Here is a 16590-nt window from a genome sequence, read left to right as displayed (position 1 = left end):
CGGAGGCGCGGCTCAATGAGACACAGAGTTATGAGACACGTCCCCGCTCAGGAAAGCCATTCCGCAGTTTGCAGCCAGCTAGAGCAGGATAGCATTGAGCAGCATTATGACTAGCCAACATGTCCGCTGTGTGGAAATACTTCACACTGGAAACACTGCAGAGTGCAATGTTTGCAAAGCTGTAACTTAATGCATAGAGGCGGAAGCTCCCTCGCATCGTACAACACAACGAACGCCATAAAACATTTAAAAAAGCACCACGTAAAAGAGCACGATGATTATTTTAGCCAGGGGGCAGAAAGACAACGGGAGCCGTCAGGAATCACTTCTGGAGTCATTCATGATAGCTGCTCACTCACTGATGCCCGCGAATTAGTTAAAACCTCCGGAATCTAGAGCGAGCGCGCCCGCGAGACAGAGACTGTGCTCCAAACCGTGTATCGCGTGCACGGCAGAGCAGGAGAGAGAGCAAGAGACCGCGCGCCTCATGAAGCGCATGTAATATCATTTTTATTTATAGTGTGTGTGTAAGTAAGTGTGTGTGTAAGTAAAATATGTTTACAGTTATTGCACTTTTCTTATATTTATTTTCAAATATTTTACATTTTAAAAACATGATTTGTTGATTCTACAAGAGCCAGTGTTCTTGATTTGTGCTGTTCAGATGTACAGTGTTTTATTGATAGTGTGTGTGTTAGATGTTTACACTTGCACTTTTCTTATATTTTCAAGACTTATGAAGTTATGAAATGTAGTTATGAAATGTAATAAATATTGACATGACAATCAATTTTAAATCGTTAGTTGCATATTTGTTTTCAGAATGGGATTTTTCCTGTTAACAGGATTTCCTATTTTTCTGACCTTATACATACGTCAAGTTGCCTTTTGGGACATACATGCGTACATATCATACTTGCCTGTTGAGAGGAGTTTATTTCAGCATCATATAAAATCAACAAGAATGATAATAATAAAATTAAAGCAAACACAGCTCTGGTATCGGAATAGTATCGGTATCGGCCGATATCCAAATTCAGGTATCGGGATCGGATCGGAAGTGAAAAAATGTGGATCGGTGCATCCCTAATATTAGTGAAGCTCGACTAAACTTCAATTCATAAAATTAAGGTTGAACCACTGGAGTCACATGGACTATTTTAACGATGTCCAGGGTTCCCACACCTTGGTTAACCTCAAATTCAAGGACCTTTCAAGGACTTTCCAGGTCCAATAGCCTAAAATTCAAGGACCTAACCCTAATCTTCATTTAGGGGTCACACTTGGCTCGGTCGCAGTCAAAATTGACCTAAGCCTTGACATGTAACTTCTTTTTTCCCCCCAGGAAAACCAATGTAATATATTTTTGTTCAATAATATTTTTTGATTATTTAGAATTTTGAAGGGATTTTATGATACTACGCAATATTTATAAAAAAATTATGACCAATTTTTTTTCCATTTGAACTTGTAATAACTTGAAAAATAATAACTTGTAATGTCCTGTAACCAACTGTATAGCTCCCTATATAAAGGCTAGGATGGCTTGAGGAGAAGTAAATCATGGGCTAACTTTCATTTTCAAGTGAACTTCTCTTTTAACGAAGCGCGTAAATGCACGTAACTAACGTAAATCAAGCAAGCTAGTACGAATAGGCCACAAAGTGTTGCCGAAGTAGCCTAACACATTAGCGGACCGGAGGGAATAATATGGATTTTTTTCCAGAAAACTTCTTGCACAAAATAAATTCAAGCACTTTCAAGGACTTGTATCTATTATGATCGTTTTCAAAAACTTTCCAGGGCCTTGAAATCTTTTTTTCCAATTCACAAACTTTCAAGGATTTCAAGGACCCGTGGGAATCCTGGATGTCTTTACTAACTTTCTGGGCCTTGAAGTGATCATTAAATTGCTGTCTATGGAGGGATCAGAAAGCTCTCGGATTTCATTAAAAATATCTTAATTTGTGGTCCTAAGATGAACGAAGGTCTTGCGGGTTTGGAACGACCTGAGGGTGAGTAATTACTGAATGAAATAACATTTTTGGGTGAACTAACCCTTTAAATGTAATTCATGTCACTGATTCACAATACCTGCTGATGCAGCATATGGATCCACTGGGTATGTTTCTTGATCGTAGAGGAACGGGTGATATCGGATCAATCCCTCCACTAAGGAATCTCTAGCTCCGGTGGCTTTAAACTCAAAAGTAGAAGCACTGGAGCTGACATACAGAGTCTGCATGTCATTATTCACATCCCTCAGATTCACCACACGGGGAATTCGAGTGGAACGCTCAAACAAACTGATCTGAGAAAACAAAGAGAGAGAAAAAAAACAGGGTCATTCTGATGCATAAAAGAAACTTAAAAACTGAATGATCAATGCATTTGGTGCCAGAAATATATAAACATCTATACCTGAATGTCAATGTTGGAGAAATGGCCAGTTTTTCTCATTTCTCTCGTGTCTTTTCCATCAGCTCCGTGTATATAATAATGGTAAGTATGCCTGAAATAAATCAAACAGTATTAAGTGGCCCATGGCTTGCCTTCAAAATAAATTGTAGCTTTTATCAGGGCTCGACAATAATGACTGCCTGAAGGCCAGGAGGCCACATAAACGATGCTAGGGACAATTGACGGAATTTTTTACTTGCCCGATCGGGCCAGTGCTGTGCATTGTAACGAACGTTTATCATTTGCATGTGTTTTTCAAGAGCAAGACGACGCGAGTTCTCTTTCACATCTTGTTGCACTTAAAAGGACATTTTCACACAAAATAATGTCAAAATGCCCATATTGACAAGTATACTTGTAAACATACGTCAACATTTTTTTTAAATAAATGTTCATTTACAATATGGTTCCATTTGTTGACATCAGTTAACTACATAAATTACATGAACTAACAATGAAAATACTTTATTAATATTATTTCAATTTCAACATTTGCTAATACATTAATAAAATCCAAAGTTGTATCTTGAACTAACAATGAATATTTTAATTAACTAATCTTAACAAAGATGAATAAATATTGTAACAAATACATTGCTCATTGCTAGATAATGTTAATTAATGTACTAACTTATGTTAACTAATTGAACCTTGTTGTAAAGTGTTACCAAATAAATACAAATAAATGCTAGCTATAGAAGCACCATGTATTGCCATCTGCAGACGACTAGTGTAGTGCATTCTGTTGTGTGTACATCACTTGTGTGTGTAACGGAAGTTTTCAAGAGTTTCTTGATCTTTAGTGATTCAAAATGTATGCCTCATGTTTTCTCACTTGCAGTGAGAAGGGGCCTTTGTGTGATAATTTACTATGGTTGTGAGTCAGTAGGGGTAAAGAAAAGCAGATGGTCAAGGGGTCATCTTGAGTGCATTTGTACTTTATAGCCTAATAAGGGGTCATTTACCTCTCAGGGCCAGTGTAAGCGTTAATAGACAAACAAACTGGTATCTCTCCTGTGAGGGGAGGGAAGAAATAAGGCCTTGAAGGGAATAAGATATAAAACAGACCGGCACTGCTTCTTTTTATCGCTCCTCACTGACTCACGCATGTGTATTGGTGACGCGGATCTCTCTTGCAAGAGAATAAATACTTTTATAAACTTTAATTTGGACTCAGAGTGTCTCTTACTCAGTGATGTTTGTTTGAAACAAATTGCCACAACATGTGCACATCTCACAGTTCTTAAGGACACATCAACTATTAATATAGTAGTTGTTAGTTTTTTGCACACAACTGAATGAGTTTGAGACTAATTCATTAAAAAGAATAGGCTCATAACAGATATTTGTTTGCAGATTCCAAGAGAGTCATTTGTAAAAACTTGCGTTTTCAGGCCCCCAAAACACCACTCATGTAAATGAATGGCCAGAACGGATAATTTTTTTTCAGTTTTTAATTGATAATGGTGTGGTTTAATGGCCCCTAAAGGAGGAGTTTGTGTATGTGTTTTTGGGACGTACGCTAACTCTCTAGTCCACAGAGGAAAATACTGTTTGAGGTAGGTGACGTGTTCTGGATGGATTCCAGTGATGACAACCGCAGTGAAACTCTCCTTCCCATCTTCTTCAATCACAATCGACTGCAGAAACTGCTCATTGCTGACATTCACATGCGAGCAATCCCCAGGCTGCAAAAAAATAAAAAATAAACACACACACACATAAATAAAAACAAAATCCAGGAGCCAAAAATGACATGAGATGACTTGTATTTCGCTCACCTTCCTGTTTCTAATGAAGCCAGAGTAAATATTTTCCTTTTTTAACTCCTTGCGCTCAAAGTCGTCTTTAGACATGACAAATTCATGAACATCTGGAGAGCCTGCAGGTTTACTGATCATCTGAAACACACATTACAAGAATATTTCACAAAAAGTTTTAACATGTGACAAAGGGGTTATTAACTCAAAATCTTTACCTCTGCCACAAAGCCATTGTATGGTTTCTGAACACCTGGAAATCAATGACGAGTCTACTTAAAACTACTATGCAACTTTTATAGTGCCCTTTTTTGGTGTTTCTCCCCTTTTTGGAGGTTGACGGTCATATTTTTTTTTATGTAAAGAGATGCATAAGTGTTTAGAGACTAACAATGAGGGCGAGTAAATAATAAGGTCAACTATTCCTTAAATAGAACATGTAAACTATAAAAAAAAACAATTAATCAATAATTTGTAAAATCACTACATGTTTTAAACTCCCCATGGTTTGTTCAAGTTCAGCGTGAGCTTACTGACTGTCCATGCAAACTCTCACAAACAATTTATAAAACTTTGCATAAAACTCTTATTTTTCACTGCAACTTTGCCTGGTTGATTTTAACTGAAGCATTCACGCGTGGACAACTCATGCGTGGACAGTCAGTGGGCTTGAACTGAACAAAACTTGAAAACATGATCAGACCATTTATAACAACCTGGTTTATGGATCATTTTAACAAAAATCTTTAATTTGCCATTGCTTATTAATGGACATATCTGTTCTGCTTTATTGAAAAGGGATGTGACAAATCTACTGTATTAATTTGCAAGTATGATACTTGTTGAAAAAAATGCATGCAAACATACTCTGACAGACTGGCCGATGTAAAACACAGCCTGTTTGCCTCCGACTCCAAAATATGAGATGTCACTGTTCAGACTGCGTGGAACTGGACTTGGTCGGACATAACCGGGTTTTTCGCTATGTCCACAACAAAGAGGAGAAAAAAAGCTGATGGTTATCAAGGCAAGCTTTATAAGGCAATTAGTATTTGAATATATGTCCGCATTTACATTACATGGCTCAAACTACCCATTTTTTCCTCCAATGTGGCATAGATCGGATATGACCCATGAACGTGTAAGCGGGAAAAAAGCACATGCATTCCGATATTCTCAGATTGGTTTCAGGCCTTATTCATATGGGGAAATAAATCTGATATGAATCGGATACACGCATTTGCGTCTGCCATGTAAGCGGACAGATCGGATAAACCAATGGTGGGGCGAATTACGTCAATTCAGGTGGACACATTCGGCCTAAGCTTTTCCAGCTCAGTATGTCTATCTTTGGTTGTTTAGCCAAGTGAATAGTGTAAATGCAGATATTGAATTTGGGTCACTTTTAAAAGAACATGTAAGCTGGTAATCCAAAAAAAATCGGATTTAGTCAACAAATCGGAATTGGGCATCAAGACCTGCAGTGTAAATGTGGCATATAATAGGCATCATACAATGAGCACAGGTCAGCTGGATATTACTTCAAATATGAAGAGGGCATTTTGGATGCAAATAACCTTGTTTAATATTATAAGTACCAGCAGTAGTTTTGGAGTAGCTCACATATCATGATAAAATAAGACAAAATGCAGGTTTTATGAAGAGCACACCTGTGAAACATGTCATTTTCGCGTATAAACTTTGACAGACGGTAAACGGCCCAGTTGTTCAGCTGTTTGGATGTCATTCCACATCCATTATCTAGCACCGCAACAGCAGGTCCTCCCTGAGACTCATCGAACAGCTGAAAAACACACATAGAACAAAACATTTGGATCATGAAAACTTATGCTAGGTCAATGTGTACAAAAAGTACATTACTGCATAATTAACTGAACTGTACTATTTTCCTCAATGACAATAAAGTGTGTAATAGCTGATATTTCTAAATGGTACTGCAGAGAAAATCCAGGCAAATGCATTAGCATGACCAGCAGCCTTTTCCAGTTAAACACAAAGGCTGTTTTAAACCATAATGAGCGAATTAGCTAAATAAAAATGTTCTAAACAGCAGGCAGAAAAGTTACGCTTATGTCTCGTTTGTTTTGGCTAAATAAAAATAAATTTTTTTTTAAATCTTTCCAACGCTAGAGAGATGAAAATGGATGCCTAGGTTGCTATGTTTCTGTTCGATATGCGAGTAATATTGGTTTCACTGTTTCAAAGAACCAAGATACGCTGTTGTAGAATAACAGCCGATTCATCCATTCTTGCGAGAGCTGTCTGATGCGGCAGCTTTAGTCGTTGCCTGTGTTGCATAGTGTTCATTATTTTGGGGGAGGAAAAATGTTTGTTTGGGAGACGATTTCAAATAACAAAAGTTTTTTTTTCCAGATATTTTTAAATGAAAATAAATGACTTCCAGTCACACCTTTATAACGTATGCCACTGACACTGAGACGGTTCACTAGGGTTTGTAATAAAGAGTGAGGGTCAGTATTGAATTCTCACCAATCTGATTTCAATTCTCCTCATTCCCGTGTTTTTTCCCGTGGCTGACAGCGCGTTATCAACGAGCTCAGCAAAAGCATAGGCTGCAACACAACAAAAAGAACACAACACACATTAAACTGGCACCGTGTACATTAGGGTCATGCCGATAGACAATCATATTGTGTATTGCAGATAATTTGGCATTTCCAAATAATGTATTAAATTATTATTTTTATTATTGGGCTATTATTGAAATAATATAATTAATTTGCCCTGGTATAATTTCATACCTTACCTCTAAAATTACAGTTTAGATTACAAATTGTTTGGATGAAATAAAAGCTTGGATGCAAGAAAATTCTGTTTAACTCAATGAGTCAAAAACTGAAGGCTCTGCATAAACTTATTCCAATTGCTCAATCTTGGCATTATATTTGATGTGCAGTTGAAATTCAATGCCCATATTAAATGTTGCCAGACTTAGACCTTCTCTTGCCTCGCCCATGGCGGGAAGGCTTGTCCATGCCTTTATTATGTCTAGGCTTGATAATTGCAATGCACTTCACTCTGGTCTTCCTGATAGATCACGCATAGCGTGCAGTGGCCTAACGCTCAGTCAGTTTTTACTGTCAGAATAATTGACTGTGGTTTGAGACTTCTTTACCAGCATAACTCTCACATAGAATTTACACATTGCTTGTGTTGATATCCACTGGGGCGCTCGCTTCATGGTTTAAAACTGAAATATTTCCGATATTGAGAGACATGACATTTTTCTTTATCACCGACTCTATCTTTGCTCGCAAAATGATAATATTGCGTATCAGCGATCTCACACGCTGGCGATAGGAGGATTTGACTATGAGGATGTATATGTGTGCATGTATGCCAGCATGGCTGAGGTGAGCGTGCAAACGTACGCAATGCTTTCTGTCCTTCACTAGCGTAGTACTCATACATGCCACATTGGACTAGAGTATGGTAGTGCGGCAGATACTCAATCCGCTCTTGAATCGCCATAGGCAGCTCCTGATTCACAGACTTCAACAGTTGCAAGGTTTTCCCATCAACCAGCCCCTCTGTTACATCAAAACACAAACAAATCCATATCAGAAAATGAAAAAGTCAGTTTTAAAAAACAACTATTTTTTTATATTTATATGAAAAACTGTAAACAACTAAATTAACATGTCAATAATCATTTTAAATATACTTTTTTATTAAATAAACATTTTCAGGTTTGCAATACATTTTTGAAAAATATACTGTATATTAAAATAAATTAAACAGAAAATATACATGTGTAAATAAATAAAAAAACTTTATTTACTTTAAAAAATACAAATAAAAGCTACACTGAAAAACTGTAAACAAAATACAATATTTAATTTAAAACTTAAAATATGTTCTTGACTTAAATCAGATATTTTCTTTACTTTTTTACAGTTTCGAAATAAAATAAAATAAATATAATATTTATTTAAAAACTTTGAGAGCTCTTACGGTTGTACATACATGTAACCGTTATATAGTAAATACAATACTTTTTTTACCGTTTTGACACGCAAAAAGATACACATTTAAAAACTGCAACCAATAAATGACAACAGGTAACTTAAGTAAATAAATATTATAATAGCTTTCAGAGGTCTTACTGTAAAGTTCTTCGTCTATCTCCTTTCGGTCCGTCGTGCTAATAACGAAAGTCTCGTTTGTCGACAGTGAAAACTCCTAAAATGAAAAGAAAACCCAGTCACTGCTAAATGTGCCTGTTAACAAGGTTTATGGCAGAGATGTCATGCTGCTGCGTGCAGGTATTTTACCCTGGTAAGTTACCCTGGTAAACATAGCAGCTGTTTTACCTGTCTCAGAGCCTGAAGAAAGCCATTGTAATCCATGTTCGTGAAGTCTAGCGTCCTCCCCGGCGCGGCGCTGCTGTCCGGGCGACAGTCATAAACACAAACCGATTTCGATGTGTTTTCCCCCCGGTCTCTCTCCGTTCCGGCCTCGGTCATGTTGGTTTCGTCACACATTACTGCGTAGCCAGCAACCCCTGATACAGAAACAAATATAAACTCATCGCTTCCTCACTGACATGTTTATCTTGAGGTTTAGATTTGTTCTGTCGTTCACCAGGCTAATATATATGCTAATATCCACGTGTAACGAGGTATTTTGATGGAGGATATAAACTTAAAGATTTCGCGCCAGGAACATCACACCCAAATTCTTACTTCGTACCCCGTTCGTACCGCAGCATCATTCGTCACTTCTTCTTTGCTATTTTCTGGCGATTAGCAAAAAAGATTTTGATGCATTACCGCCTCCTACCGGATGGAGTGTAAAGAAGAAGAAGAAGAAAAAGAAGAATGTTGATGTTATTATTATACAATTATTTTATATATTACATTTATCCAATTATAATAATAATAATAAATATGCAAACATTCATAACGAATAAAATGATTCTTAATTGCTTTTTTTTCTTCTCATTTTATAATTTAAGAATGAAATTAGAATGAAATCTGAAAGACAAAACTTCAGAAGACTTTGAATTCCAGAAAAACATTATCTTAAACATAATTGTAAATAACCTGTTATAATTAGAATATAGCATCCAATGTGTGTTAAATGTAAAGGTAAGTTGTTTAATGAATTTATTGGGTTGTTTCAAATATTAAATATTATGGCCAAATATATTGGAGGTGACTCCAGTCCTTGTCCACTCGTCTTTGAGGATTGACCACCGGTTCATTTGTGGAGTTGCCTAAATCCATGCTTTTTTAAAATAAGTATGATGTATAAAATTAATATAAAATATAAAAGTGTTACAACTTAGTGTGTCATAATTATGAGATGAAAAGTTGAAATTTAAAAGTCATAATTATGGCATTAAAATTTTTATTATGTCTTTAAAAATGTCGACATTATGACATACAAGATCAAAATTATTATGACACTTTAGTGTTAAATTAATAATTTAACTTTAAAATGTCATGACTCATAATTTCGGCATGTCGTAACTTATACTTTTTAATCTCATAATTATGACTTAATATGTCATACTTTTCATGTCATAAATAATTATTACTTTTATTCTCAAGCTTGACATTGTTGATTCTCCACACTAGTCCAGTCGGTGGCAGTAATGCGCCAAAAGCTAGCTTGCCGACCGCAATTAAACATTAAAAGAAGAAGCAGCAGCCGCATTTATTTATGCTGAAATGAGATGAAACCTTTTTATATATATTCATAGTATATTGATGAAACCGTTGGAATAATTTCGAAAGTCATTATACTAGTATTGTGTAAATGTCTATTGTGTGTGGTAACTCCTGGGGCTGGCTGTTGGACTCTTGCACTCACATAGATGAGGGTTTGCAGCGCTGTGTTTGTTATAATAGTGCTGGGCTTGAAAAGCCGACATACTTCAAAAACTGTTTCAAGAGGGAATATTTTAATATTTTGAAGCCCCACGTTCAAATTCGACAAAACACAGATATCCTGACTAGCAGTATTTCGTTACACACGGCAAAACATAGCAATGGTGATGAACTTGCAAAGATTGATCTTCAAACACGAAAGGTATAACTTACAACGGAAAAAAGCGACACAAAGCAAGACAACCGCATATTTTTGTTTATTTATTGCTTGATTATAACTTAAGGTCTTTGGATGCTGCTGTATGACTCTAAACAGTTTGTTTTTTATTTGCAGAAACGAAAAAGAAAGCAGCGTGATCTCAATACAGGGGAGTTAGATGCCCATATTTATCATGGAAAGGTGACATGCTTTATCTATTTATTAAATACCCCGTGTCAACAAAACTTAAAAGGAATCTACAGATTTCTATTGTATTTTCATAACGATATCATCATTTGGAACTAATCCTAATGTGAACAAATTAGGTCAAGTTTGTCAACCTTGTTTCATTATTAAATGATTTCAGTTTTTTAAAAGGTCCTTGCAGTCTACAACAACAGTAAAATAACCAAAACCCACAACGACACTCACCTAGCAAATAAATATAGTAGACAATAGGATAAAAATAACAACAACAAAAAAAATGTTTGCCACAAAAGTATATTTTATTTATGTACGGAAACTGTACGCACTGTACAAAGATCTTTTTAATGAAATCTGAGGGCTTTTTGTCTCTCCATTGACAACTATGCAACTACCACTTCCAAGCCCCATAGAGGTAGTAAAGGCATCATTAAAGTAATCCATGTGACCAAAGTGGTTTAATAACCTATTTTTTATGAAGGGATGCGAGTGATTTGCGTGTTGGAAATTAATATTTTGTAAATAAAGTGCTAAATTATGTATTTTGTGCAAACAAAGCACTTGCGTCACTTCATAAAACTGAGGTTAAACCACTGGAGTCACATGGATTTATTTACTACCTTTCTGGGGCTTTCAGAATTTCATTCTACCTCACTTATTTTCATAACCAACTGCATTAATGACCTATGTGCATTAATGCATTAATGTGACTTTTTGAAACTAACATTTAAATGACATTTGATTCCCTTTTCTTGGTCATATTAACCAGTTCATCAGGTCCTCATTTTTTCATCTTTGCCATATTGCTTGTCTTGTTTTATAAATGTTGTAAAGCTTTCATGTTCTCAGTGCATACTAAAATGGATCCTTTAGAACTGATTCCAAATTATGTTAGAAATTCCAATAGATTTCCATCAGGATTAGTTTTTTGCTTGCCATTCTAGCATACAGATTTCCTCTCACACACTCTTTTTGTGCATCTGTTGTTTTGATTGTTTTCTTCTCAGGTCAGGTCAGTGGTTCTGGAGGGCTCTCAGGCTCTTCTGGAAGCTGGACGTCAGTGTGGATACTTGACCGAAGCTTTGAACACTCCACCCTCTGAATCCCTGCCAACACACGAGTGCCAGCTTGCTGCCTTATGTGACATGGCCAAACGGCTCCCGTTAACAGACGAGTCTGTGGCACCAGTGCAGACGCTGAACGCAGATGGTCTGGATCCACCACTTGACCTATTCTCATACATCACAGTAAACCCATTCGACTGTGCTTATGAGGTCACGTTGATGAGGGAGAAGTATCTATTGCCCCCACGCAGCCGATTCCTGTTGTCTGACATCACACGTATGCATCCACTTGTCAACAGTGAGTTTTAATTTACTATTTTATTACACAGAGTATTTTGTATTTTATGTAGAGCAGGTAAATGGCTTAAAGCTTCCAATACCAGTTTTATTTTAGTATCATTTATATACTATTATAGTATTTATTAATATTTTTAATTAGTTTTTATTTGTATATGTTACGGTTTCATTTGAATAATTTCAGGGTAAAAATAAGGTTCCATTGGTTAACATTAGTTAATTACATTTTTTACAAATAAAAAATATTTCTAAAGCTTTCATTAATCTTAGGGAATATTAAATTAATAATATACTGTATTAGTATAAATGTTAAGAGTCAAAACTATCTGTTATTATTATTTAATGGACTAACATGAACTAACAAACAGTTGTATTTTCATAAACTAACATTAACAAAGATGATTAAATACTGTAACAAATGTGTTGCTTATTCTTAGTTAATGCATTAACCAGAGTTAACTAATGGGAACTTATTGTGAAGTGTTACCAATTTTAGTTTGTTTTAGTCATTTTGTTATGCTACTTTATATGCTTCCAATTTTGCATCATTTTAAGTGAGTTTTGCATATTGCTACATTTTGACTACAGGTGGAGACAAGTTTGACCTTATAATCCTTGATCCGCCATGGGAAAACAAATCTGTCAAAAGAAGCAACAGGTAACGTGACATGCATAGCTGTTCATGTGGCTGTGAAATGATTCATTCTCTGCCTGCAATAAGAAACCGCTCCGGCCTGAAATCATATCATGGTATGATTGACAGATACAGTTCTCTGCCGCCATCTCAGCTCAAGCAGCTTCCTGTGCCAGCACTGGCTGCTCCAGAATGTTTGGTGGCTACGTGGGTAACTAACCGGGCGAAGCATCTGCGTTTCGTCAAAGAAGAGCTCTACCCATACTGGGCGGTTGAAGTGCTAGCAGAGTGGCTCTGGGTCAAGGTACACACAGAACACAACTGCACAAGAAGAGGAAAAGTACCCTAAAACACTAATTATGAGGAAGAAACACCATTAACCCTCTGGTATTCCTCACTTAGGGGTCACACTTATGATACCCTGAGGTCAAAATAGACTGAAGACAATAAGCATATTTAAGAAAAAAAGATTTTTTTTTTAATTAAATGAATGTTTCAATAATATTTTTTCTTTAATTATTTTGTGTTTTGAAGGGAATTTTGTTGTACTAGACAACATGCACCCCTAAATGATGCACAATGTATATCTATATAAAATAAATATTAGAAAAATATTTTGCAATATTTTCAGTGATAAAGTAAAAAATATAACATGGATATTTTATATATATATAGGGATGTGTATTCCTTTGTTGCTTATAAGAGTATTTGCAGACATAATTACTTTTATAGATTTTGCATCTTTGTGGACCTTTTCAAATCGTTTTCACACACGCGTGCATGCATTCATAAAGCAAATGCCAAAAAAGTCAGCAAGTTTCAAACCATTCTGAAGTAAAAAAAAAAAAAAAAAAAACTCAACTAACATGATGGTTAAAGGGACGGTTCACCCAAAATTCTGTCATCATTTACTCATTCTCATGTTGTTCTAAACCTGTATCACATTTGTTCATCTTCAAAACACAAATCAGCTTATTTTTAATCTAACCTGAGAGATTTCTATCCATCCACTGAAAGTTCATTCAAAATGTTGACGCTTCAAAAAGGTTCATAAAGCGATTGAGCGGTTTAATCTTTACTTCGGAGTCTTCTGAAGTGACTAATGGGTTTTCATAAAGTAACCACAAAACTTAATAATTAATTACTTGATTTAAAGAGGACTGCAATAATGTAACATGTTACTTTTGAAAGTTAAAGTCACCAACACTGCTCAGCTTGTGATGACAGTTTGTCTGAATCTCCAGGTGACCCGGACAGGGGAGTTTGTGTTTCCTCTGGATTCGCAGCACAAGAAGCCTTATGAAGTGCTGGTGCTTGGCAGGTATCGCTCTCGCACGGACCACACAGTGAGGTAATGTGTGTATGTTTCACATTGGAGTCTTCTTCCCTTCCATCTTTTTGTATTGTAATCTCCAAAATTGTGTTCCAGTTCTTTAGCAGTGGATGAGCTTCCAGAGCAACGGCTCCTGATCAGCGTCCCCTCAGTACTGCACTCTCATAAGCCTTCGTTGTCAGGTGCACACGCTTAAAACAAATCGTAGCTCATATAAGCTCATGTGTGGTTCAAATATCAGATTATACTTCATTTTGGTCTCTCCCTGCCTATCCTTTTTGTACTTGTAACTTTTTTTTGTAACTTAAAATAATATTAACTTGTCTGTAGTTCACTAGGTATGTTTTAATTTCCCTGATTTCTAGCTTTCGTGCTAATTCTTTCTCTTTTGTACCACAGCTGTGCTAAAGCCGTACATTAGCCACAAGCCGAAGTGTTTAGAGTTGTTTGCCCGAAGTCTCCAGTGTGACTGGACCAGCTGGGGAAACGAAGTCATCAAGTTCCAGCACAGCAGCTATTTTACCAGAGAGAGGGCCGAGGATCCGGACAGGACATCCGGAACACTTGCACAGTAACTCATGGACTTTTTTTTTTTACCAAGAAACTAGTATAAGAACGTTTGTATTATATACTGTACATGGATATGAACTTTCAGTTCACCATGTAAAATGCAGTACAATTGTGTTTTCATCTGAATAGTGTATTTTATACCAAGCAGAAACTTTGTATAAAGATGTATGCAAAGAGGACTGTCAGTATTTTACTACATACATTTTAGCAATTGGTTATGGAGCTCCACAATAAGGATTCTTCCTTTCTGCGATCCTGGTCTGGCCAGTAGTTGGGATTGTACTCTGCCTTCCAATAATTTGTCTGTTTTTAGAAACATTTTTAAGTATGCGTGTCAGAAATGTTATGGTATTTTCAGAAATTAATTTGTATTTGTAACAAATGGACCTGCCCTTTGTGCGCTAACTGTTTGACTTCCATTGTACATTTTAGAGTAAAGGATGCCTTAAATTTTATTGAATTATAATTCAGGTTCCTTGAGATTACAATCTCTCATTTTTTTTTAAACAGCCTAAATAAATGGTATGAGATATTAGAAAAATAGGAATAAAACAAATGGGCAAGTGTGAAAAGAGCAAATTATGTTGAACTTGAGAACGAAATAAACTGGGTGAATTTACGAAGTACACATTACACTGACACTAGTCTACAATTTTTATTGAAGTGTTCCAAGAAGAGGCAGGAAATATGAAAGGCCTTTTCCTTGTATGATATTAAAACGATTAAAGAACTGTAAACCTGGAAATATAGAGGCAATACATAATTAAAGAGACAAGGTTTTTGTTTCAAGCAGTTGAAGTGTTTTTTAATGTGCAAAATATATAGTATATAGTAAATAATAGTATATTTCATATTATAAAATGATGTCTTCTCCATCATTTATTAGATTTGATTATTTGAGATTGTCATGACTCAAAGTCAAGGTACAGGTTTGTCACCATATTTTGAGAATTACCTTTTTATTAAATTGTTTTCTAATAATTTCTTTGATATTGGGGAAACAAAAAAAATGTACTAGGGGAACAAATGCATTAGCTATCTTTCCTATTTTGTTTTTTTGGGGGCATTTTTGAATTGTGACCAAAGCCCATTCATAAGGTTCATCCACATTCCCTATGAGCCGTGCATGATGATATATTTAACAAGCATCTCTTCCATTATTAAAATCTTTTTAAATCATCTTCAGAAATTCACTAGGCTAATAACAACTTATTCTTAACTTAATGTTATCTATAGTCACTATACGTTTCCTTTTTTCTATGAATCTAAATAAATCCAGAAGAGTGGAATTATTGTTTTAGGGCAGGATACTGTAAGTTGGCAAAGCCATCATGCCCATATTCTCAAAAACAATAAACAAAGCGATGCGAAAGTGAAAGGTAAATGTTTGTGTTTCCAAGACCTGACATTCTGTCAATTGATGTGGAGACAGGTGGACATGGAATTGCAAGTTTAATTGAAATAAACAAATAAATAAATATGCTGTCGACGTGATTGACAGGAGAAGAAAATACAAGCCGACTTCACAATCATTGATGCATGACTGAAATCCATAGCTTGGCACTTCCACCTGAAATAACCCTTATTAATGAGAACAGGCTCTTTGTGTCTGCTTCCCCTTTTCATTAAAAGAATTGATAATATTTTCCATCTCGATGTCAGTTAAGGTTGTAAGATAGCACAATGTGAATAAAATAATACCATAAAACAATTAACTCCTGCAATATCAATGTCCGGTAGACCGTTCCATTGCATTAAGATTGGATTCTCACCGATACACTTGTTGTGCCTTTTATTTTAATAATATTATTAAGTAGCCTACATTTAGGATTAGAAGTGCACTACAACTACAGTGCACTCCTAAATAAAAAACAATATGAAATTTCTATGATCCCTCTTATTATTTTTTAATTATCAGTAGTTTGCAGATTCCGAGTGTAAACTGTAGCTAAATGTTTTAAACGCCGTTCAGTCCCAAACCTGCATTTGGTGGTGTATTTCACAGAAATATACATCGTCTATGTGCAGTTTTTGGAGAAATGAAGATGACAAGGAGACCTTTATTAAATTTGTGTTGCGACTGAGATGTGTGTGACTTGAGAGTGTGTATCTACCCACAGTGGCAACAGGGGTTCTTTCTCACTATGCAGAAGAGCAAATGTCCCAGAATGCCTCTCAGCGAGACAGGCTTGT

General features: G+C 35.8%; 2 protein-coding genes across 3 annotated transcripts in view; one reads left to right on the top strand and one right to left on the bottom strand.

Annotated features, from left to right (window-relative positions):
• smchd1 (structural maintenance of chromosomes flexible hinge domain containing 1) overlaps positions 1-9005 on the bottom strand; it is a 60430-nt gene extending 51425 nt beyond the window's left edge. The window contains exons 1-11 of one of the 2 annotated variants that reach the window (XM_079590976.1): positions 8948-9005; positions 8576-8766; positions 8369-8444; positions 7634-7792; positions 6732-6814; positions 5891-6024; positions 5088-5202; positions 4242-4361; positions 3982-4148; positions 2422-2512; positions 2095-2311 (exon numbers count right to left, since the gene is read on the bottom strand). In XM_079590976.1, the coding sequence (XP_079447102.1) occupies positions 2095-2311; positions 2422-2512; positions 3982-4148; positions 4242-4361; positions 5088-5202; positions 5891-6024; positions 6732-6814; positions 7634-7792; positions 8369-8444; positions 8576-8746 (1333 nt within the window). In that variant the 5' untranslated portion in view covers positions 8747-8766; positions 8948-9005. Of the gene's footprint in view, positions 1-2094; positions 2312-2421; positions 2513-3981; positions 4149-4241; positions 4362-5087; positions 5203-5890; positions 6025-6731; positions 6815-7633; positions 7793-8368; positions 8445-8575 lie in introns of both variants that reach the window. The other variant, XM_079590975.1, reaches the window with a different exon arrangement.
• An 813-nt stretch (positions 9006-9818) lies between these two features.
• mettl4 (methyltransferase 4, N6-adenosine) lies at positions 9819-15856 on the top strand. Its single transcript, XM_079590974.1, has 8 exons — positions 9819-10298; positions 10431-10496; positions 11507-11861; positions 12449-12518; positions 12624-12798; positions 13739-13845; positions 13924-14009; positions 14227-15856. The coding sequence occupies exons 1-8, from the start codon at positions 10026-10028 to the stop codon at positions 14400-14402; spliced, it is 1308 nt and encodes a 435-aa protein (XP_079447100.1). The 5' UTR covers positions 9819-10025; the 3' UTR covers positions 14403-15856.
• The last annotated feature ends 734 nt before the right edge of the window (positions 15857-16590 follow it).

Source organism: Phoxinus phoxinus (genome assembly GCF_949152265.1).
Source record: "Phoxinus phoxinus genome assembly, chromosome: 2".
Classification (NCBI taxonomy): domain Eukaryota; kingdom Metazoa; phylum Chordata; class Actinopteri; order Cypriniformes; family Leuciscidae; genus Phoxinus; species Phoxinus phoxinus.
The sequence above is the reverse complement of the archived record's forward strand: the minus strand, read 5'-3'. Positions and strand labels throughout refer to the sequence as shown.